This window comes from Panulirus ornatus, chromosome 63, assembly GCF_036320965.1.
Source record: "Panulirus ornatus isolate Po-2019 chromosome 63, ASM3632096v1, whole genome shotgun sequence".
NCBI classification, from domain to species: Eukaryota; Metazoa; Arthropoda; class Malacostraca; order Decapoda; family Palinuridae; genus Panulirus; species Panulirus ornatus.
In genome coordinates this window covers 28,718,576-28,741,825 of record NC_092286.1, presented here as the reverse complement: position 1 = coordinate 28,741,825, position 23,250 = coordinate 28,718,576, and the positions used below count along the sequence as shown (strand labels likewise).

General features: G+C 39.5%; 1 protein-coding gene, 1 long non-coding RNA gene and 1 other non-coding gene across 6 annotated transcripts in view; 2 read left to right on the top strand and 1 right to left on the bottom strand.

Moving 5' to 3' along the window:
* LOC139746025 (serine racemase-like) overlaps positions 1-15,680 on the top strand; it is a 33,774-nt gene extending 18,094 nt beyond the window's left edge. For all 3 annotated transcript variants that reach the window (XM_071656837.1, XM_071656838.1, XM_071656836.1), the window contains 7 exons: positions 182-272; positions 2,211-2,328; positions 2,846-2,960; positions 7,870-7,966; positions 9,417-9,535; positions 12,024-12,134; positions 12,913-15,680. In XM_071656837.1, the coding sequence (XP_071512938.1) occupies positions 182-272; positions 2,211-2,328; positions 2,846-2,960; positions 7,870-7,966; positions 9,417-9,535; positions 12,024-12,134; positions 12,913-13,068 (807 nt within the window). In that variant the 3' untranslated portion in view covers positions 13,069-15,680. The remainder of the gene's footprint in view (positions 1-181; positions 273-2,210; positions 2,329-2,845; positions 2,961-7,869; positions 7,967-9,416; positions 9,536-12,023; positions 12,135-12,912) is intronic.
* A 269-nt stretch (positions 15,681-15,949) lies between these two features.
* Positions 15,950-23,250, bottom strand: part of LOC139746026 (uncharacterized) — a 124,063-nt gene continuing 116,762 nt past the window's right edge. For both annotated transcript variants that reach the window (XR_011712045.1, XR_011712046.1), the window contains exon 7: positions 15,950-17,011. This is a non-coding gene — a long non-coding RNA (uncharacterized lncRNA). The remainder of the gene's footprint in view (positions 17,012-23,250) is intronic.
* TRNAL-AAG (transfer RNA leucine (anticodon AAG)) lies at positions 19,255-19,336 on the top strand. The gene has a single exon. It is a non-coding gene; the product is annotated as a tRNA-Leu (tRNA).

Below are 23,250 nucleotides of genomic sequence, written 5' to 3'. Positions count from 1 at the left end.
ACCTTCCATGAGCAAATGCTCTGTCTGATGCACTTCGGGCTCTGTCTCCATTAATGTTTTTTCATTCATCAAAACCAAGATTTTTTTGATCAGTGAAGGTGTTGCAGATATTTTTGACATGTGTTTCTACATATAACTAATTCCATGTAGAGGATGTGTCTGATCACATGATTGTTAACAGGTGATGCTTGAGAAGGAGAAAAGACCCAACAGTCCTGGAGTAGTAACACACAGCAGTGGAAATCACGGCCAGGCTGTAGCATATGCTGCCAGTAAGTGACAGGATAACAGTATGATACTGCAAACGTTTCACAGCAAACAGATTATTACACTCCCTTGCAAATACAAATTGTGAATAAGCTTTTGCTGCCCATGCTATAGTATGGGTCTGATATGTGTTACAAAAACTTTCTTCCCCACAACGATCACCCTAGAAAACAAAGAATATGAAAGGCAAACACTCATAACATGCGGTACATTATAAAGATTTTCTTGCCTAACAGAGACCACCTTATAAAAACTGAAATATGAAACTTCATTACTTACAGAATGAGGTCAGATGAGTTCGTCTGGTTCTACATGAGGGTTCAACCCGTCTTTTATTGTAGCATAAGCTTTAATTCTCTGTTGGTGATATGGCAATGCCAGAGAGCATATGGTATGGTTGAAAGCGAGGACTTGTGAAAGATGTTAGTGAGGTAGCATCAGGAACAGACAAAGGAAGGCTGCATCCACTCGCATCCATTCTCTAGCTGTCTTGTGTAATGCAATGAAATCACAGCTCCCTATTTACAACCAGGTCCAACACGCCTTTCCATGGTTTACCCTGGACCTTTCACATGCCATCACTCAGTCCACTGACAATGCATCGAACCTGGTATACCCCATTAATCCAATGCACTCTATCCCATGCACACCTTTCACCCTCCTGCATGTTTGGGCCCTGATCACTGAAAAAAATCTCCATCCTTCCATCTCCAATTTGGTCTCCCTGTTCTTTTTATTTCCTCCATTCCTGACAACCTTTCCTCACATCCTCTTCAGTTCTCTCAACCACACTCTTTTTATTACCACTCATCTCTCTTACCGTTTCATTACTTAATCAAACCACCTCATGCCACATATTGTCCTCATACATTTCATTTCCAACTCATCCACCCTCCTCCGTGCAGCCTTATCTATCGCCCACGCTTCACATTCAATCAATATTGTTGGAACTACTATTGCTTCAAACAAACACATTTCTGTCCTCCTAGATAATATTCTCTCCTTCCACACATTCTTCAGCACTCCCAGAACCTTCCTCCCCTCACCCACCACCTGACTCACTTCTGCTTCCTTGGTTCCATTTGCTGCCATGTCCACTCCCAGGTATCTAAAACACTTCACTTCCTCCAATTTTTCTCCATTCAAAACTTATACTCCAACTAACCAGTCCCTCAACCCTGCTAAAGCTAATAACCTTGCTTTTATTCATTTATTCTCAAATTTCTCCCTTCACACCAACCCCTGACTTTACTCCAAAGACATTTCCAAACCATTCTTGTCCTTTACCCTTGAGCTTTGCTTCATTTAGAGCCAGGTCATCCAGGTTTCTTTCTGCAAACATACCACCTATCTCTGATCTCTTCTCATCGTGGTTACATCCACACACATTTAGACATCCCAGGCTGAGTCTTTGAGGAGGATGAGCACTCCTTGCTTGGCTCCTTCTTGTTTCCCCTTTTAAAAATTGAAAATTGGGGGGGGGGGGGGGACAGCCTACTGCTCCTACCCCCTTTAGTTGCCTACTTACTAACTTGATCAAACCACCTCACTCCACATATTGTCCTCAAAGACTTCACTTTCACCGTCCTCTGCATATCCTCCTATATAATATATGCTTCACATCCATAAATTATTGGGACTGCTGTACCTTGAAGATAGAGTTAATGAGATGGCCTTGATTAGGGCATTCAGTTGCTTGTGTTGAGAATGAGATGGATTGCTGGCCAGAAAACTTCATATGCATTGCTGCACCAGTTTGGATGAGTAGTTGTTGGCTTCATGTATATAATGGTCGTTGAAGAGGGTGAAAGGCTGGTGGCTACAATCAGTAGAAGGGTGTTTTGACCTACTGTGAGCAAGTGTTTTGTCTGACCCCCTTAGGCACTGCCTCTCCAAGAGAAATGGTTCCTCCTACATCACAGCACACATTTTTTTTTTTACAGAATGTGCTGGCTTACCTTGTAGTGTAGTAGTGCCCAAGGGAACTCCAAAGGTCAAGTGTGATGCCATCAAAGATTATGGTGCTAACCTTGTTTTCTGCGAAGCTACACCGGAAGCAAGGTCAGACAGTTACAATTATTTCTGCCTTCTGATTCTACAGAATTCTTTCACTGTAATCAATTTTTTTTATGCTAACAAACTCAGGAATATAATAAGGACAAGTGGTTTTTATCCACGGTGTTTGTTCCTAGGTATCTAAAACACATTTTTTCCTCCAATACTTTTAATACTTTTTACTACATTTACTCTCAACTTGCTCCTCACACACGCACACTTCCAAACTCACACTCCAACTTCTGCAGTTTCCCATTTGAATCTGTTAATGGAGCACTGTCACCAGCACACAACAAATGACTCCCTCCTCAGGCCCCCTCAACCCCTACAGATTGCAATATCTGCTCTAAGACCCTTGCATTCACCTCCCTTACCACCCCGTCCATAAACACATATGGTGACATCACACACCCAAGCTGATTTCAAACCACTAGGCTACTGTCCTTTGCATTTATCTGCAAACTTGATAATACCTGTATTTTTTTATATGAAATTTATGTATTCATAAATATTCTTTGGACAGGAAAACGACATGTGCAGAGATTGCAACAAAGACAGGCAAAGCAGTCATCCATCCCTTTGATAATTATGATGTAATGGCTGGTCAAGGAACCATTGCATTAGAACTTCTTGAAGAGGTCAGAGTATAGTACTGTTATATGTTGAATAGGAAGAAGGTAGAATATGTTTTATTATAAGTAAATTTTCATGTAATAGGTTTGAGGCAACACTAGTATATAAATTCAACCAATCATTGTACACCCTCCATGTTAGGATTGCTGATTTTACTGTCTCATCAGAACGTACTGACATCTCCTCCGTAAAAGTATCAAACACCCACTCAAACCTCTCTTATTCTCTTCACGTAAGTTCTCATGCCATCCCCTGTTCTGTTTGTAGCCCCTGGTCCCCAGCATCATGGGGTGCTAAGAATTTCAAGGTGCCAACTAGTGCCAATAAGAACGGTGGGCACATATAGTAGTCGTACCAGGCCCTCCCAAGACCTTTCACTTTCTGATAGACCTACCTATTCGATGTACCAACATTCATGGTCTCTCTAGTAACCTCTCTTCTGTTGAACACCATCTGTCTCATCGCTCTCCTAATATCTTACTTCTCACTGAGGCCCAATTGTCTAATGAAGTTCTCACTAGCCCCTTTTTCATATCCAATAGTAATCTCCATTCATGATTCTGGTTCAAAGGTGGTGTCTTTGCTTATTCTACATCAACGCACCTGTTGTATGCCTTGAGGACCTTTAGTCCCCAAACTTTGTTTTGTGGCTCAAGGTCTGTCTCCCAAGTACTACGCTTTTCCTTTGTTTCAACCACTATTCTCCTAATCCTACTAATTTTACAACTTTCTTCAACTATCAAAACTGCTGTGAGACTGTGGTATCTTCTAACCTGCAAACTGGGACCCTCTACTTAGGGGATTTCGACATTCACCTTTGGGAATGGTTGAATTCTACCCATATGGATGGTGGGGGATTGAAGCCCACACATTCTGCATTTTCTGATCTAGAGCAAATTATGTTCCACCCCCACCTATATTCATGACTGCTGTGACTTTATTTCTACTATCCTGGATCAGTTTTTCACCTCCAATCCTTCAAACTGTAAATACACATTTTCATCCCTAATTGGTTCATCTGACCACTCATAAATGTATCTATTTTGAAAGGCATCTCCCCATCCAGCAGTCCCTTCTAAACATAAGTATTAGCACCTCAACAAAGCTGACTGGAATTAACTTTCCTTGAGTAAATTACCTTCTCTCATGTGGTGATGCTTTTGTTTCCAACAAATGCACAGCTGAGGTTGTTGAGGGAATGGAAGCATTTACCCCATCTTCCCCCAAGACATTGTGGGAATGGAAGCATTTACTCCCTCTTCCCCCAAGACAAACTCTTCTTCCAATCCATGATTCAACCGTTCCTGTTATGATGCCATTCAGGTAAGGGGTCAGGCACATCAGGCTTGGAAAAACTCGCCTTCCTCCAGCTCCCATTCAGCATTTATCACTGTCTGTAATTTCTGCAAATATGTTATCCACGAGAAAAAGCATTCTTTTATTCACCTTTTCATTCACCGACAGGTCTTTCTGGTGTTTTGCTAAGGGCATTACTAACATTTTCTCTCACTCTACCTTTCCTTCACTTTTCCATTCTGATGGTATTATAATTGTCTCTCCCATAGACAGAGTAACTCTCTTGGTTTCACTTTCTCCTCTAACTATACCTAGGATGACCATCATGCTCCTCTTACTAATCCTATGCCCCTTCCCATAATCTCATTTCGAACTGTCTGAAAAGCATTTCTCTCTCATGACACAGGCAAGGCTTTTGATCCTAATATCATCAATCCATGTGTACTGAAAGACTATGCCTCTGAACTTGCAACTGTGGTTGCTCGTCTATTCCATTTCTGTTTAAAATCAAGAACCTTTCCTTCTTGGAAGCGTTCATCAGTATATACCACCCCAAAGAAGTATGACTTTTCTAACCCCTTCAGCTGTCATCTGTCATTTCCAATGGCTCTGAATTCTTCCTCAATTTCCTTATCCTCAGACATCTTAAATCTCACAGTTTTCTATCTGATCACCAGTATGGCTTCCATAATGTAAGATCCTCAGGAGATATTCTCCCTTATTTTACTAATGTGTTGTCACCATCAATGAAAGATTTTCGGGAATCCTAAGCAGATGCCCTTCATATATCCAAAGATTTTGCCAGGTGTGGCATTAGGGTCTCATCTCTAAGCACTCCTCTTTTGGCTTCCCTCCCTCACTTTGGTTTTTGATGGATCAGCCTCTCCAACTATCTCTGTCAAAAGTGATCTCCGTAAAGGTTCTGTCCTGTCCCCTACATTTTTTTTCCATCTAATCAGCAATTTCCTTTCTTTCATGAATAATCAAATACACTTATATCCTTCAAATCTGCTTCTTCTCCTCTCATCCAATCTGCACCACATATCGACACAACTTACTCAATATACTCAGACTTGGACAAGATATCTCATTTGGGTAGACAATATCTGGTTAAGTTTAATGCCTTAAAGACCCAGTTTCTGCCCATCTCTCGAAAATTTCTCACAACTTTCTTCTCTCCTTTGACACTTGTAATCCACTTATTGACTAAATGAACATAGTCGGTATTACTGTGACATCTGCTCTATCTTCTTGGAAACCCCACATTATGGAAATAGCTAAGAATGTCTCTAAGAAACTGGGAGTCCTGATTTGATGTCAAAATTTCTTTTCTACAGAAAAGTCTCTCTGTTTATGCAAAGGATGGACTGATCCATCCTTTTATGGAATACTGCTCTCGCATCTGAGGTGGTTCTACTTCTGCATCCTGACTGGAAAAAGCAGAAAGCAGTCTGACTTATAAACTCTCCCAGACCAGCTTCAAAACTTGACCAGCTTGCCCTATGCCACAATGTTGGTTCATTTTTCCTCTTCTCTAGGTATTATTTTGGATTTTGCTCCCAAGAGCTGGCTGTTTGTATGCCACCACCACTAAATGGACTATGTAATGCTTGGCAAGCTGTTGCATCATATGATTACTGTGAGGCTGATGGCAACTCAAGGGTTGGCCATATAGATAACTTTCTTTCCATACACCTTGAAGCTTTGGAACTCTCTACCCTCTCATGTCTTTCCTAATAGCTGTGACCTGGCACAAGAAGACAGAAGACATAATTCGTAAATTCTTTCCTGTGTCTCTTCTTTTTCCCTTTCATTAACCTTTCAATTAAGGCCTGGCTCTGATGTGGACTTTTGTCCGTGCCTAGAGCCTCCAACATCGAAGAAAGTAATCTTGAAATGTATTGTAACAAGTTTATTTTCATAGTTTTGGTGCCTCTTTCTTGTGGCTTATTTTCCTTTTTTACTAGCAATGAATTTGATTTGCCACTTCTTGCAATACAGAAGAATTTCTTGTACAGGTTAACATTCAAGCACCTCAGAGGCTGTGCAGCTTCTTATATTACACATGCTCTTTTTCTTTGTTTTCCCACACTCAAATACTTTACTTATGTCATCTTACCATCTTAGTTCTCACTTCCTGTCCATTATTTCTTGTTACTCTTACTCTCATAATTTCCTTAAACTGTTTTGTTTTATGTTTATCCAGTCATCTAGTACTATATCACAACCTAAAGATATCTTTCTACTGTTTGCATCCTATTACCCAACCTTTTCTTTCACTCCTACATATGAGTGAAATAGTTGAAAAACAGAATTTGTAATCTGTGTACATTTAATATGGTGTTATTAACCATTTTCAGAATGTTTCATATTCCTCATCTGCACTGGGCAGTGCTGATGCATTTATCATTTCCAGTATGTCTGAAGATTTTTTTTGTTTTCACTTACATTACTACCATTGTTACATCATTCTAGTTGTCTGGTACATTATATTCCTTCTTTCAGCAATTTTGCAGCTTCTTGATTCAGTCTTGAAACCTCTCTATTTTATTCAGTCTATTTCACATTTTGTAAGAAAAAAGAAAAATAGATTTTTGCCACTGACTGCAAGTTAGTGCCAGGAACAGAGAAAGAATGGCACAGTTTGCTCACATCTGCTCTCAAGCTGATACGTATAATGGACTGAAACCATTATACTTATCATATTATTATTATCTTGATTACCATTTCCTGCTTTAGCAAGATAGTGCCAGGAAACAGACAAAGAAAGACTCCCTCCTACATGTTCAGGCCTCAATCACTCAATATCTTTTTCATTCCATCCTTCCACCTCCAACTTAGTCTCTCACTTCTCCTTGGTCCCTTCACCTGCGACACATATATCCTCTCTATCATCCTTACCTCATTCATTCTCTCCATATGTCCAAAACATTTCAACACATAATATCCTCTTTATCATCCTTTCCTCACTCAAGCTCTCTGAATGTCCAAGCTATTTCAACACACCCTCTTCTGCTCTCTCAACCGCTTGGTGCTTCCTCACCTCTGCACCATGACATAGACCTAAGTCGTTGGTTCCTATGGTTGGGCATATGCTTATTTCATGAGTATTAGAGAAGTCATAGAGCGTGAATTCTAATGGATAAACCTTATTTTGGGGAGAAATGGTGTTTGAACTCCCCATCAAGCAAGTGCTTCTTTAGATGTTTATGGGATTCTGCATACAGAAGAGAAGTCTTTTTTCACTCTTCAAAAGCTATGCTTTTAAACTGACCACAGTATATTTTCCTCATCATATTCTTAGCATATAACCTCATTAAATTCTTAGGTCCTGTATGCATTAGCTTTTGTTTTCATTAAATCTACCAAACAACTCAAGGTAATTTGCGAAGTAAGAATTGTCAATCAGTACCAAATAACTCATGGTAATTTGCGAAGTAAGAATTGTCAATCAGTACCAAATAACTCATGGTAATTTGCGAAGTAAGAATTGTCAATCAGTACCAAATAAGTCTTGTCAATCAGTACCAAATAAGTCATGGTAATTTGCGAAGTATGAATTGTCAATCAGCATAGCATTGCATGGTTCAGCTTTAATAGTAATATCATTCACCCCAGGTTCCAGATCTAGATGTTATTCTAGTACCCATCAGTGGTGGAGGTATGACGTCAGGGATTGCTGTTGCCACCAAAGGCATGCAACCTAACTGTAGAGGTAAGCACAATTATTTCAATTTTCTAAACTTGATTGTGAATCGAGAGTCATAAAGCTCTCATGTCTGGCTTAGATATGGCTGTATACCATTAAGATCATGGTTGGCTTCCCAAATTATAGTATTATGTTCCTCCAAGCCACGGAAGTTTATGGTCATTCACAAGAAACCATTTACTTAACAGGTAAACAAAGATAATCCCCCTTGCCCATGGAACCATTACATCTTAATATTCTTGTTTCACGCCATGTTCCCCCTGAAGTAAAGAACAACCAAGGTGTACAATGAAGGGAAACCAAATCCTTTAGCTCCCTGCTTTTATAGAAAGCAGCATGGAGGAGAAATTTGACTTCAAAAAATAAATGTTCCACAATTAATACAATTGTGTATTAAGCCGAAAATATTTTTTCTCTGATAAAAACAAACTTTATTAAAAGAGAAGTTAATGGTCTTTGCTTCTACCATTAATAATTCTTTTATCAATCATTTTCAAAATGCAGTTGCAGTATAATCTCCATGATTCTCAGCTCCATGCTCAGGTTCAAACTGTCATTTTTCCATTTCTCTCACTAATTTTTTCTTGGTTGTCCTTGACTCTTCATAACACCTGTTTTCCTGTTTTTCACTTATGGATAGAGCCTGCTGACTATCTAAGAACTTCTTTCTCAGTGGGGCCATAGTTTCAAGAGGTCAAAATCTTCACTTGTGGAATACACTTACGTGGTGTCAAGGCTTTTCTATGCTTTACCTTAAGCTGAACCATCAGTTTCAGGTAACACAGTGATGAAGAGGCCAGATCTTGCCCAGTATATGTTTCATCTCTTAGGGTGTGTCTTTGCCTTTTAAAGGGAAAAAGCAGACCCCTTTTTTAGTCCGACAAGAAACACTTTATAAAGGGAATGCTGATTTCTGCAATTCAGTAGATTTACTGATGTCATCGATAATGTTACAGATTTCCGATCCATTGGCCAGGCTTTAGACCCTGGGGTGGTTAGACAACATAGTCTGCTCCTTCATCTTTCCTATGTCTGATAGGCATAGATGCTATCTATGGTTGGGATAAAGCACCAGCTTTATCCAGCAAAGCTTGTTAATCATCCTGATTAACCTTGAGACTATTCTTTCCTTGGGATCCAGACAGACCTTTAGTCAACCACGACATGCTTACTTTAAAAAGCAATGTGGGTATGTGGAAAGAATGCAAGATGGAGAGTGTACAAGGAGAGTGGTTGATACTACAATTTTAGGAGTTGATCTGAGAGGAAGACCACTTGACATGGGAAAACAGAATGTTACAGTACTGGAGGGAGAGGAAGGTTACTGTTGCCCACCATAAGCAGTCATGAATCACGTAGATGTTCAAGCACAGAAATAAGTTTGTTATACATTTCCTTTTGTAGTGTACTGATTTTGTGTTCATCTAATTAACTGTGTTTTTCTTTGTTTCACAAGTGTATCCTGTTGAGCCTGTTGGAAAGCTCTTACAAAAATGTCTTGAAAGCAAGCAGCGGTTGTGGCCTAATCCTCCCAGGTTTATTAACACCATTGCTGATGCTATACGTACACAACAGGTGAGAGACCAGCATCACTGCCTGTTTTGCTAAAATTTTGCATGGACTATGTCAAAAAGAAATTACATTTTTCTCTGAGTCAGTTCATCCTGGACCTCCAAGGGTTGGAACCTCTTCAACTCCATATCCTACTGGTGAGTTAAATGCTTATAACCACTAATTAGTCACCTGATAGAGAGATAACAGCATGGCACATCCCAGGTCCACTGTCTGACCAACCAACATCCTCCACTCAGAGACGGTGTCATTGTTCCACAAGTCATCAGTAGAGACAAATCATAATATTCTTTTGACCGTGATGTGAGCTGGCAGTAATTTGCTGGCTTCCTCCATCCAACTCAGGTAAGTATCCTTGTTTGATTGACCTGGAATCATGATTATTTCATGAGTGACCTTTATGTAAATAATAGACACTAAGTAGTGTTTTTAAACACTACTGAGAGCATATGCACAATTAGTATTCTTATAAAAATGATGGAGAACTTTTGCACACTTGATTTGCTTATCATAAACACTACTGAAGAAATTTGCACACTTGGTGTGCATATGATAAACACCTTTGAGGATATATGCACACTTGGTATGCCCATCATAAACACTACTGAAGACATATGCACACTTGGTATGCCTATCATAAATTGAGAACATAACGTACACTTCAGTTGCCTACATGAGACATTTACATTATAATTATTATTCTTATTATTTATTTATTTATTTTACTTTGTCGCTATATATCCATATAGGCTATGAGTGAGACTAAGCTCAAGGGCTAGTGGGGAAGAATGGTTTGGGACTGTCTTTGGAGTAAATCTTCTCTGCACTATCACGAACAGTCCATGAAGTAGTAGTCTAAGGGCATGCTTAATGTCAGCCTTTCACTCGCCTCTCTCTTAATGTTTGAGCACATTCATCACTGGTGATGGCCTTATGCTTCTTGGCACCACTGACAGCAGGAGAATTCAAAAAATGCTTCGGTGGCATGATGCAAGAGGCAAAACTCGTGCAACATACAATATACTTTAGCACAAAATACTGCAGCACTCCATGAATACAGATTGTATCCACACCATGCATACCCACGCTTATCCCATGGTAGTGGCAATGCCACGCTGCCAGCCCAATGATGATTACATTGTTACAAACTTTCACCACTTAAACTAAAAAAATGTGGAAATGGACCTTCGCATTATTCTGAAAATGGTGTAAATCAAAATCACACAAGTCCAGTGGTACCTATACATGCTAGCCCTGCCATGTTGACAAAATATTTTCACAGGTACTTGTAGTTAGGTAAGTACACTATTTCCCTCCTCTCAAAGCATTTACTTACTCTCCTTGAAGCTCACTGAAATTTTCTCATCTCTAATTTGCCCTCACTTTTAACTCAAAAGGTCTTCCCTGACCTCTTGCCACTTCATCTTGTACACCTCCTAGTTACTCTTCATCCCTGCAGGTATCATCTTAGCACCCCTTTTCTTTTTCACTAGCAGTTTGACTTCATTATCCTGGTACTAACTCCTCTTTCTCATACTTCCGCATGCTGCATCCTTCACCTGCAAGCACTGCTTCCTTAAATAACTTTCACTCAGTACTGCATTTTCATGCTATGTCTCATCTCTGTATATAAGCCTCTTTTTGAAGCTCATTTACTTTCTCCACTTTCATATTGATGTTTTTTCCTCTTTTCCTGAAACCACTGCAGACTTTTGCACTGTCCATCACTAAGAAGTAATCAGACATCTGTTGTCATCTGATGTATGTTCCTAACTGGAACTCCCTTAAAGGGGGTGTCTACGGCAATAAAGTTCCCATAACCAGTGAACTCGAGTCCATATTTTTATTTGTTTTATTTATATACAGGTAAATCTTACTTTACCATTTCTATCAGATATCTTCTCTAGTTGTCAAGTGTTGACATGATGTGACCTTAGGGTTGTCATATCAGGGATAAAGGACCCTACTGTGGCAAGATGATTCAAAAGGTAGTTTTCTTGCTATGAATGGCCTCTCAACGAAGTTTTTCTCTATTCCTCCTCTTCCATGTTGATATGCTCTAATGGGGAAATATACGTTTTGGGGGGTGAGAGACTCTTTCTGAGGTAGTGTCCTAAAAGCATTTTCCTTGTTGTGTTTCCCACTCTTCTGTACCCTTTCTCTCTCTCTCGAAAACCAAATCTCTAACCGACTGTGATTATCATCAGGTTTATATCCGTGTTTGAAGAATAATGAGATCTGTCATTACCAGGCCTTTGTTCCAACACTTGCAGGTAACCACTGAGTGTCATCTCTCTTTTAATTGTTTATTACTAAACTGGTATGTATTATATCTTCTGCTGTCTATTATCTTCTGTAAAAAATTTCTATATGAAAGTATGGTAACATGACTTTCAGTTATATTTGTATGGATATATTTGAAGTTTTAGTGATGTTTTAGGTGGTTATTGATTACACTAAGATTTTTTTCCTCTCATCTTTCTCTTGGTAGGTTGGTGACCTGACATTTCCAATCTTGTGCGAGTATGCTGAGCCAAAAGTTTTTAGTGTCACAGATGACCAAATGATTGAAGGAATGAAGCTTGCATTTGAACGCATGAAGGTAAGGCTATTGGATGGATTGAAATATCACTGGTATAAATTGGTTAGCGATTGTTAAAGCCAAATTTCACTGTAACACATCCTCATTACTTTATATTTATTCAGGGTGAACTTCACTCATGTAGTAGACCAACTTTAGAATTTGTAAGGAGTTTTTAGGGTGTTGCAACCCTCTACAATTTTCACTTCCCTTATGACCTTTGCATCACCTGCAAACATATCCAGAAAGAAGTCCATATCTTCAGGCAGGTCATTTTCATAAACCAAGAAGAGTAATTGTCCCAGAACAAATCCCATTGGCACTCCGCTGGTCACCTCCCATTTTGAGAAGACTCCTCTGATATGTTCTTTGTTCCTTGCCACTTAGCTAGACTGTCAAACTATGGAGTTTTTCCCTTATTCCTAAGTGGTGATCTAGCCTTTTAAGCATCTTCCATGCAAAACAGTGTCAAATCTTTTTGAAAGTCTAGATTCAAACAAATCCTACCCAGCCTTCCCTTTGGTTTAAGAGCTCACACACTTCTAGAAATCGAAGTTTTGTTACACATGACCTTTCCCAAAAATCATGCTGTTGCTCATGTAATTTCTCCTCCGAATAAAGTCATCTATATGCTTTTCAATTATGTATGTATGTATTTGTCTCCTTCTACAACTCCATTTTCTTTTAGAAAAAGCTAAAATTTTTAGTAAATCAGAAACCCTTGACCCCCAAAACAGATTGGTCTGTTGAGGTTGTAATCCTCTGCTTATTGTTACAGTACTGAATATATGCTCACCAGGTAGTTGTGGAGGCTGCCTCTGGTGCTGCTGTGTATGTCGCACTCACATCAATGGAGGAGCTTAAGCCTGCACCTCAGAAAATTGGTGTTATTCTCTGTGGTGGTAATGTTGACCTGGATCATCTGCCTTGGATCACCCGCAAGACTTCTTATTAACAGAACTTGTGCTCTCTAAAAAATAATGCAAATATATAATTATTTTATAGATGTTTGTGAGAAGTGATGATAGTGGGTTACAACAGATCTTGTATGACAGACAGTAAATAGGTCTTTTACAGTGTACATTAAATTGATGAGAAGGAATGTCTGAGTTTTTTAATATAAAGTTTGTGCAGCACTGAATTTCAATTGAACATTAATGTAAAAAGCTAAGGAAGTAAATAACTTGATTCTGAGCTTGTTTAGAATGCTAAAAATTTATTCAAAGTTAAGCTTTTCTCTTAAAAACTTATCTGCTTATGAAATCTTATCATGTTAGCTTTACTGAGATTACATATTTCATCAAATTTTTGGAGTTCAATCTAAACCATTGCCAGTAGACAGTATCTATTGGGTCAACCACTGAAGCTGTGAGAAGAGCAAAGAGAGTGCCTATGTAACCAAAAATCGTTTGGGGTCTTATTTACATAGCAGCACTACTTGTATCTTCTCTATACATTTTCAAATCCAGCTGTATCTATAAAAATTCACTTCATTCTTATTTCCAGTTGTATTACCTACTTTCTTTTCTTACCATATGTTTTCTAATATATACTGCCTTTTCTGTATAAACTTGATGATTAACCCTATTCAATTAACAAAAACTTATTTGTCAAACAAGTAACAACTACTTCACTTCTGTGATATCACAATGATAACCTTATTCTTGAGCACATATCAAGGACACTGTATGGATTTTCACTCAGAGATATGGAATTACAAGCTGAAATTTAATTTTGAATGATTCTTTGAGCACAAATTATTTTCATTAGTAGTAATATGTCAAATTTAAGATTTTGCTTCTTTGTACATTTCTAGTCACAATTTTTTCAATGGTTTAAGTCTTTTTCATCTGTATCCATGATCCACCCAGACCTAAGCATCTAGTCAGAAGTCTTAATCAGGTGTCTCTGAACATTTTATCCCTCTAATGGTACAAGGATTTGATCCCTTCGTATTATCAATGTTTCCTGGTTCACAGCATTACTCTTATCTCTTGTAATGGAAACAAAAGCACTACTCTGGAAGGATTTTGTCAGTACGAGATCAAACACTTTAAGAAGTTTGACTTGTGTGGATAGATTTCGACAGTGTTAGATCAAATAATGGAACTAGTTGTTAAAGACGTGTCACCTCCGGGTAACAATGGTTAAAGAGAAAACTTCACAAAAGTTTTAGATAGGGCAAGTTGAGGGGATTTCACCAAATTTTCAGTCAATGAGACAGGGCCACTTGAAGAAACATCACCAGATTTTCAGTCAATGAAATATTTAATTTCTTCTATTGTGATTTTTTGAGATGTGTGTCATTTCCTCAATACTTTGGAATTCAACTGCTTATGCAGCCTTCACACCAATATATTGGCTATATTCATTTATTTTCCTGGTATTACTTTGAAGAGTAAACTACATTCCAGTAACTGTCCTTGGAGTTCTAAGTCAGACAATTTTTTATGAAATTTTTCCCACCTTTTTCTGTTACAATAAATGGTAGTTTTTATGCCACAGTATATACTCTACAATATCCACATCCCTACTGGTGCCTGTAGGTACCTGCCTTGTTTTCTCGTTTGGCTTCCCTTACTCACCAAGCGCTGCACGTTAATCCTTAGATTTGGTCATTATTATAGAGGCTCAGAGATGGGCGCGAGTAAGTTCAAGCTAACACTGGTTTAAATGCAGTTTTACACACATCATTAACATAACAGTTCAGAATCTCTTGGTGAATTCATCAACATATCTTGCAATCTTTTATTCGCAATTTAGAGTTTCTTATTCAAACAGATACAGTCCCTTCTCAGCCCCGCACAGATTACGTCCATCATTTTATTTAATGGCCATGACTCCAGGTCTGCTTCTTATCACAACAGTCAATCTCTAAGTTTCCTCCAGTATGCACTTTCTTTCTCCCAACCATGTTTTGCAGCTGCCGAAGGTGGAACATATTATTTTCTACCAATATTCAGCATTCTTCCTCTCATTATTGGGAAGATAAAACAATGTTTTATACTGCATTTATACAGGTTTACTTTGAGGTGGTGTACTGAGGGGCCTTTCTCCCGATTCTTCACTTTCACTTGTAAAAATTTGTAAAACAAAGTTCAGGCATCCATTTCCAGATTTATTTGATTTTCTTTAATGTATCCCAGTGTTGTATACGGTATGCCTCCTTCATCCAATCTACTTTTAAGATATCCTTTTTGTCAAAACTTTATTGAAATAATGGCTCTGTGACTTTACCTAAAATAAGATATTTTATCCTGAAGAGAATTACGCAGCTAGATCATTAACTATAAGTGCCATGAGTGGGAGAATTGTCATAAACCCTTTGATCAGTAGATAAAACATTGCTCAATTTTCATTAACCTAGTCAGTCTTCATCTTAAAATTTTTTTTCCTCATCTTGATTCTCCCACATTTTTTCCTAATATACTAGTATTCTTAAGCTGTTCAATATATGTTACAAATGAAATCAGTTATTTATGTGAATAATACAAGTATGTTCATTGTTTTACAACTCTTCAGTTCATAAGCTCAAATCAGTTTTCATTGCATAAATTCTTTCCTCTATTTTGAATTTCATGTGTTTCTTCCCTGATGTACAGTTTTTGAGTAGTAAGTACCAAGTGATATTATTGTTGTGGATAACATCAGCACTACCAAATGAAAACAGTTGCAACTTATAACAGGCAATAATGCCCAAGAGAAAAACTTCCTTTATGAGGCCTACATTATGAAAGTGAACACTGAAAGCAGATCACCTTTTTAAACAAAAACTCAACATCAGGCTACAGTACCAACTCAAAAATAAGTTGCCAAAAATAGCAGTGCATAATATTCAGGACTCCAAATAATAAACTTTAATAAAGTTAATAAGTAAAATAATTAATATTTATGCATTCCTTGTAAATGTGTGACAGCTACTAAGTAGAGCATAAACTGTTCTTGTTGCAAATTTTTGGCAATATGGTGATCTTTGCACTAACTTTTAAAGCAACCTAGCTTGTCTCACACATGCCTTTATGTATTTGTCTGAACCATTTTTACACCTTTATTCTCACATCTATGCGGCTATAAATTTTTCAAAACAGTTAGTAAAGAAAGGAGGGGATACACCTGATGCTTTCTCTCTGGCCTTCCAAATGCTGAGGTACATGTACAGTCAACAAGCTGAAAATGAATCTGATTGACATGGTTGACTGTGAGAGCAAGGTCAGACAAAGGAGTGTACATACTCCTGTACTGGGGGCCGACAAGGAGATTGTCCCGGAGATGCCTGGCAGGAGTATGAAAACTGGAGGAACGCAACTTTCACCACCTCATTCTTATTGCGTGTTGGTGGTGGTCATGTTGGGAAGGCCATCATCATATGGGCGTGCTTCATTCCATTTGTCAAATATTTGGTCGACAGTGGAAGATGCATCTACTTACGTTAACCACAAGCCTGGCATTGCCTAGTGGCTATGGTTATTTCTCATCTCATTAGGAATGTGAAGAAAGAGGAAAGTTTCAAGAAATGCATGGAATACAACACCATTCCGATACAAACCATGGTGTGCAGCCACTTGAAGAGCTGCTACTGCTGGTACAGGAGCAGGGAGCAAGGCAAAATATTAGTCTGGAGGAGTTACTGCAGGTCTGAGTGACACTACTGACCCAGTTTAGGTCCCATGGAGCTATTTTAGGACAGCAGTGCTGCATCATGAGGAACCACTCCAGGAGGTAGCAGTAATGCTGAGTCTCACAGAGCAAATGCAAGTGGGAACGGTAATGCTGGGGGGCCTGTGGAGCTGCCATGGGAGGAAGCGACGATGCTAGGTCCAGTGGACCTACTGCAGGAGGGAGTGGTGTTGCTGGGTCTTGTGAAGCCATACTACAGGAGGAAGTGGTGATACTGGGTTCTGCAGAAGTACAACAGATGATTGTTATAATGACAGTAATCTCCATGATGGCTTTGCACCATATTTATAATAAGACAAGTAAATTTTGCTTTTTGCACTTACATTCTTTGTGCCCATTACATAGTAGGTTCTGGCAGACCTGACATTTGGTAATACTAATGTGAAATGCTGTTATAAATGAGTACCATCCATGTATGTACCATCTAAGAGCTTCAACCTGAACTATGCCTGCAGGCTGGAAAAGCTTTGAGGCAACAGTACAGAGTGTGAAGAAACATTATGAACTTCAGATACCAGTTAAGTTCCAAGGAAAGCTGTACTTGTGGACAGATTGACAGTTGTATCAAGGACAGTACCTTCCGTGCAAGTCCCAATGAGATAAACTAGCCGCCTAAAGAAAAAATGTTATTCCAGGTGCAAGTGGTTAATCCATATTACTTTGGAGGACCAAGTAGGTTTGCTGTCTTTGTATACCTTAAGTGACTTGTTTTTCATTATACTGTTCTCATTTTCTTTCTTAGTGTAAACTCACAGTGAAGGTACCACAAACATGCAGTATGATCAATGAAAATCATGAATTTGGAGACACCAGCACCACCCAGGCTGGTGAAGATAATGACGAGTAGAAATACATTTTTTCCACTACTCATAAAGTTGATCAATCTGGTATTGAAAGAACTAATGACCTTGTGAGGTGGAGGGAGCTACTAGTACCCTGGTATCTACAGGTACCTACAAGGACGTTCCTGCCTATGTGAGTATACTGTCTATCTATACATTGAAGGTTTGATTAGAAGCTAATAGCTACATTAAACATTTTTCTTCCTCAGTTTCTTTTGTTAGCGAGTAATTCGTTGACCATTCTGAGGATCCTTCCCCATATTCATTAAAGGGATCCTATAATTATGGTGAATTTAGGCATGGTGTCCTCATATCTCTTCTACGATTTTATTTCGAAGGCACATTTAAGTATTGGGTCCTCAATATTTATACAGGATTTCTATATCTAGATGAATTTAGCCACAGATGTTGGCAAATCTCTTCCACATTGAGAATGGAGGTCTGTTTCTATATGACATTTATAGGTTGAAAAGCAACAAGGAGTGGGCCTCCATATCTTATAGACCCATTGAAAGAAACTTCACTTTGATGAACTAATGCCCACTTCTTATTTGGCTCGCCCACATTAATACATCAAAGTTTTTACAATTAATTGTTGTACCCCTGAGCATACTCTATATCTATCCAATATATCTGGGATGGCCTTCAAGAATCGTTTGTTTAACAACTGGTTTGAGGAACCCTATCAACTGTAGTTGGTCATTAAGCCTTTTAATGAAAAATCCCTAACACCTTCTCAGGCATTAATGATAATTGAAAGCCTACATACACTCTAACAACTGCCTGTGGCCCATGCAAAAATCGCTTAATGGTTCCTCAGTCAACCACTGAATGGTTTGCTACGATCGTTAGCGATAGCATTTGAAACAAGGCTTTATTTTTTGTGTGTTCTACCTCACGTATGGGGTAGGTTATGCTAGACTAATTTTGGTTATGGTTTGGACTAGCAAACTGGTCGGCTAAATTTTCATTCATCCTGGCTTATTCTGTCATACAGAAACTTAAAATTGCTTTTATGATCGTGGGGGAAAAAAAAAAGAAAATGGTTATCAAACATTTTCTGACATTCCCCTTAAAGAAATTGGTTGTTCATTCGTAATCCATTACAAACTAGACCAATTAAGTCCATTTATCTATAAAATCGAGGGGTGTCGAAAGATGGCAACTGACCCCCAGACGTTAGCCAACCATTAACTAGTTCTCTGTAGGATATAAATGGCACTGACGCTATGTCATCTCGCCTCATTGGGTTAAAAAATAGATATGCGTCATTACAGGTCGACTGCAATTAGGTTGGACTATGGCCCCCCACGCCACTTGTCCATTGCATTCAGCAACACCACCAATTGTATGCAACATTTTGGTGTCGTAAAGACATATCGCAAAATTCTATGCAACATTTTGGTGTCGTAAAGAGGAAGACAGATCGCAAATTACCATAAGATAATTGTTAGATTCTTTGCCTTGTGTGCGTCACTGATATGAACGTAACAAGGGCGTGTATGTGCCTTTTTAATTACCTCTGCGTCATTGTGAGAGGCCGTAGGCAAGGCCATTTGTTAATAATAATGATAATAAGTTTCGCTAATAGAAATTTCTACCAGGATCTATATGTCGGGTCAGGTAGCGTGGCCGAGTGGTCTAAGGCGCTGGTTTAAGGCACCAGTCTCCTCGGAGGCGTGGGTTCGAATCCCACCGCTGCCAGAGAATTTTTTTTTCCATTTTCAAATTAATTTCCTTTTCACTTTGGACTAATACGATACATAAGATATTAGAGGAATTATATTTTTTTGGAGAGAGAAAACACTTGAGTCGACTGAAACATCACAAAGGCATTAGTGAAAACAATAGATTGGAAAATACATTAAATATGGATTTTATTTTTTTGAAATTTATTAATAGATCAGCATTTCAAAATGGTGGCCCCCCCCTCATTAGGGGAATTACTTCCCAAAACCAAATTACATTAAATGACACCAAGTGCCATGTAACGCGCCGGGACCCCTGTACAATGAACACATCATAAATTCAAAACAAATATGACTTAATTTTGATAGTTTTAAAAGAGAACGAGAAATAGAATTGGATTACCTAACCACTGTATCACCGATAATTATATATATATATATATATATATATATATATATATATATATATATATATATATATATATATATTTTTTTTTTTTTTTTTTTTTTAATTTTCCAAAAGAAGGAACAGAGTGGGCCAGGTGAGGATATTCCAAAAAAAGGCCCAGTTCTCTGTTCTTAACAACGCTACCTCGCTAACGCGGGAAATGGCGAATAGTATGAAAAAAAAAGAAAAAAAAAAATATATATATATATATATACATATATATATATATATATATATATATATATATATATATATATATATATATATATATATATATATATATCAAGTATGGGACCGTCCATTTATCATACATAAATGGAGATATTGCATAAATGGAATTCATTATGAAAGAAAACGTGTGGTGCGTTGGCCTACGGCGGGCCAACGTCTCTTGAGAGGTGGGTAGGGGTTCGAACCCCACCACATGAGTCCATTCCCCCGTACATCAACGATATTTCCACCAATGTCGCCACCTTTGGCGTGTACTTGCTCCTTAATCCACCTTACACCCGGCGGCGCAAAAGGGCTGGAGTAGACAGTGCGCAGAAGGGGCCGAGGTGGAGTAGACAGTGCGCAGAAGGCGCTGGACTGGAGTAGACAGTGCGCAAAGGGGTACGCCTGGAATACACAGTGTGCAGAAGGGCTAGGACTGGAGTCGACAGTGCGCAAAGGGGCTGAACTGGAGTAAACATTTCGCAGAAGAGGCCGGACTGGAGTAGACAGTGTGCAGTAGGCGCTGGACTGGAGTAGACTGTGCAGAAGGCGCTGGACTGGAATAGACAGTGCGCAAAAGGGGCTGGACTGGAGTAAACAGTGCGCAAAGGGGTAGGACTGGAGTAGACAGTGCGCAGAAGAGGCCGGACTGGAGTAGACAGAGCGCAGAAGGGGTAGGACTGGAGTAGACAGTGCGCAGAAGGCGCTGGACTGGAGTAGACAGTGCGCAGAAGGGGCCGGGGTGGAGTAGACAGTGCGCAGAAGGCGCTGGACTGGAGTAGACAGTGCGCAGAAGGGGCTGGACTGGAGTAGACAGTGCGCAGAAGGGGCTGGACTGGAGTAGACAGTGCGAAGAAGGGGTCGGACTGGAGTAGACAGTGCGCAGGCGTTGGACTGGAGTAGACAGTGCGCAGAAGGCGCTGGACTGGAGTAGACAGTGAGCAGAAGGGGTAGGACTGGAGTAGACAGTGAGCAGAAGGGGTAGGACTGGAGTAGACAGTGCGCAGAAGGGGCTGGACTGGAGTAGACAGTGCGCAGAAGGGGGTCCAAAAAATGGTTCAGGCGTACGCAAATGGCCCGAGACGCATCCGCAGAGGTTCGTTGTTGCCTTTTAAATTGAATTCCATCTCAATCTGGCCATTGAGGCTGGACGAGATGGCCATTTTTTTCCTCCCGAGTTATTACCATTTAAAAAGCAGGTCAATTAAGCGTTTAAAAGATTATTTATATATATATATATATATATATATATATATATATATATATATATATATATATATATATATATATTGGAAAGGATCACAATTTTGCGCGTGATCAAGATATTCCTATGAGTCCACGGGGAAAATGAAACACGAAAAGTTCCCAAGTGCACTTTCGTGTAATAATCACATCATCATCAGGGGAGACACAAGAGAGAAATATAACAGTCAGTTGATATACATCGAAGAGACGAAGCTAGGAAGCCATTTGGTAAACATGCGACTGGACAATGGACAATGGACAATATATATATAAATATATTGAGTCAGTTGTTGTTCGCTGATGATACAGCGCTGGTGGCTGATTCATGTGAGAAACTGCAGAAGCTGGTGAATGAGTTTGGTAAAGTGTGTGAAAGAAGAAAGTTAAGAGTAAATGTGAATAAGAGCAAGGTTATTAGGTACAGTAGGGTTGAGGGTCAAGTCAACTGGGAGGTGAGTTTGAATGGAGAAAAACTGGAGGAAGTGAAGTGTTTTAGATATGTGGGAGTGGATCTGGCAGCGGATGGAACCATGGAAGCGGAAGTGGATCATAGGGTGGGGGAGGGGGCGAAAATTCTGGGAGCCTTGAAGAATGTGTGGAAGTCGAGAACATTATCTCGGAAAGCAAAAATGGGTATGTTTGAAGGAATAGTGGTTCCAACAATGTTGTATGGTTGCGAGACGTGGGCTATGGATAGAGTTGTGCGCAGGAGGATGGATGTGCTGGAAATGAGATGTTTGAGGACAATGTGTGGTGTGAGGTGGTTTGATCGAGTAAGTAACGTAAGGTTAAGAGAGATGTGTGGAAATAAAAAGAGCGTGGTTGAGAGAGCAGAGGAGGGTGTTTTGAAATGGTTTGGTCACATGGAGAGAATGAGTGAGGAAAGATTGACCAAGAGGATATATGTGTCGGAGGTGGAGGGAACGAGGAGAAGAGGGAGACCAAATTGGAGGTGGAAAGATGGAGTGAAAAAGATTTTGTGTGATCGGGGCCTGAACATGCAGGAGGGTGAAAGGAGGGCAAGGAATAGAGTGAGTTGGAGCGATGTGGTATACCGGGGTTGACGTGCTGTCAGTGGATTGAATCAGGGCATTTGAAGCGTCTGGGGTAAACCATGGAAAGCTGTGTAGGTATGTATATTTGCGTGTGTGGACGTATGTATATACATGTGTATGGGGGTGGGTTAGGCCATTTCTTTCGTCTGTTTCCTTGCGCTACCTCGCAAACGCGGGAGACAGCGACAAAGCAAAAAAAAAAAAAAAAAAAAAAATATATATATATATATATATATATATATATATATATATATTATTTATATTATATTATTATACTTTGTCGCTGTCTCCCGCGTTTGCGAGGTAGCGCAAGGAAACAGACGAAAGAAATGGCCCCCCCCCATACACATGTATATACATACGTCCACACACGCAAATATACATACCTACACAGCTTTCCATGGTTTACCCCAGACGCTTCACATGCCTTGATTCAATCCACTGACAGCACGTCAACCCCGGTATACCACATCGCTCCAATTCACTCTATTCCTTGCCCTCCTTTCACCCTCCTGCATGTTCAGGCCCCGATCCCACAAAATCTTTTTCACTCCATCTCTCCACCTCCAATTTGGTCTCCCTCTTCTCCTCGTTCCCTCCACCTCCGACACATATATCCTCTTGGTCAATCTTTCCTCACTCATTCTCTCCATGTGCCCAAACCACTTCAAAAACACCCTCTTCTGCTCTCTCAACCACGCTCTTTTTATTTCCACACATCTCTCTTACCCTTACGTTACTCACTCGATCAAACCACCTCACACCACACATTGTCCTCAAACATCTCATTTCCAGCACATCCATCCTCCTGCGCACAACTCTATCCATAGCCCACGTCTCGCAACCATACAACATTGTTGGAACCACTATTCCTTCAAACATACCCATTTTTGCTTTCCGAGATAATGTTCTCGACTTCCACACATTCTTCAAGGCCCCCAGAATTTTCGCCCCCTCCCCCACCCTATG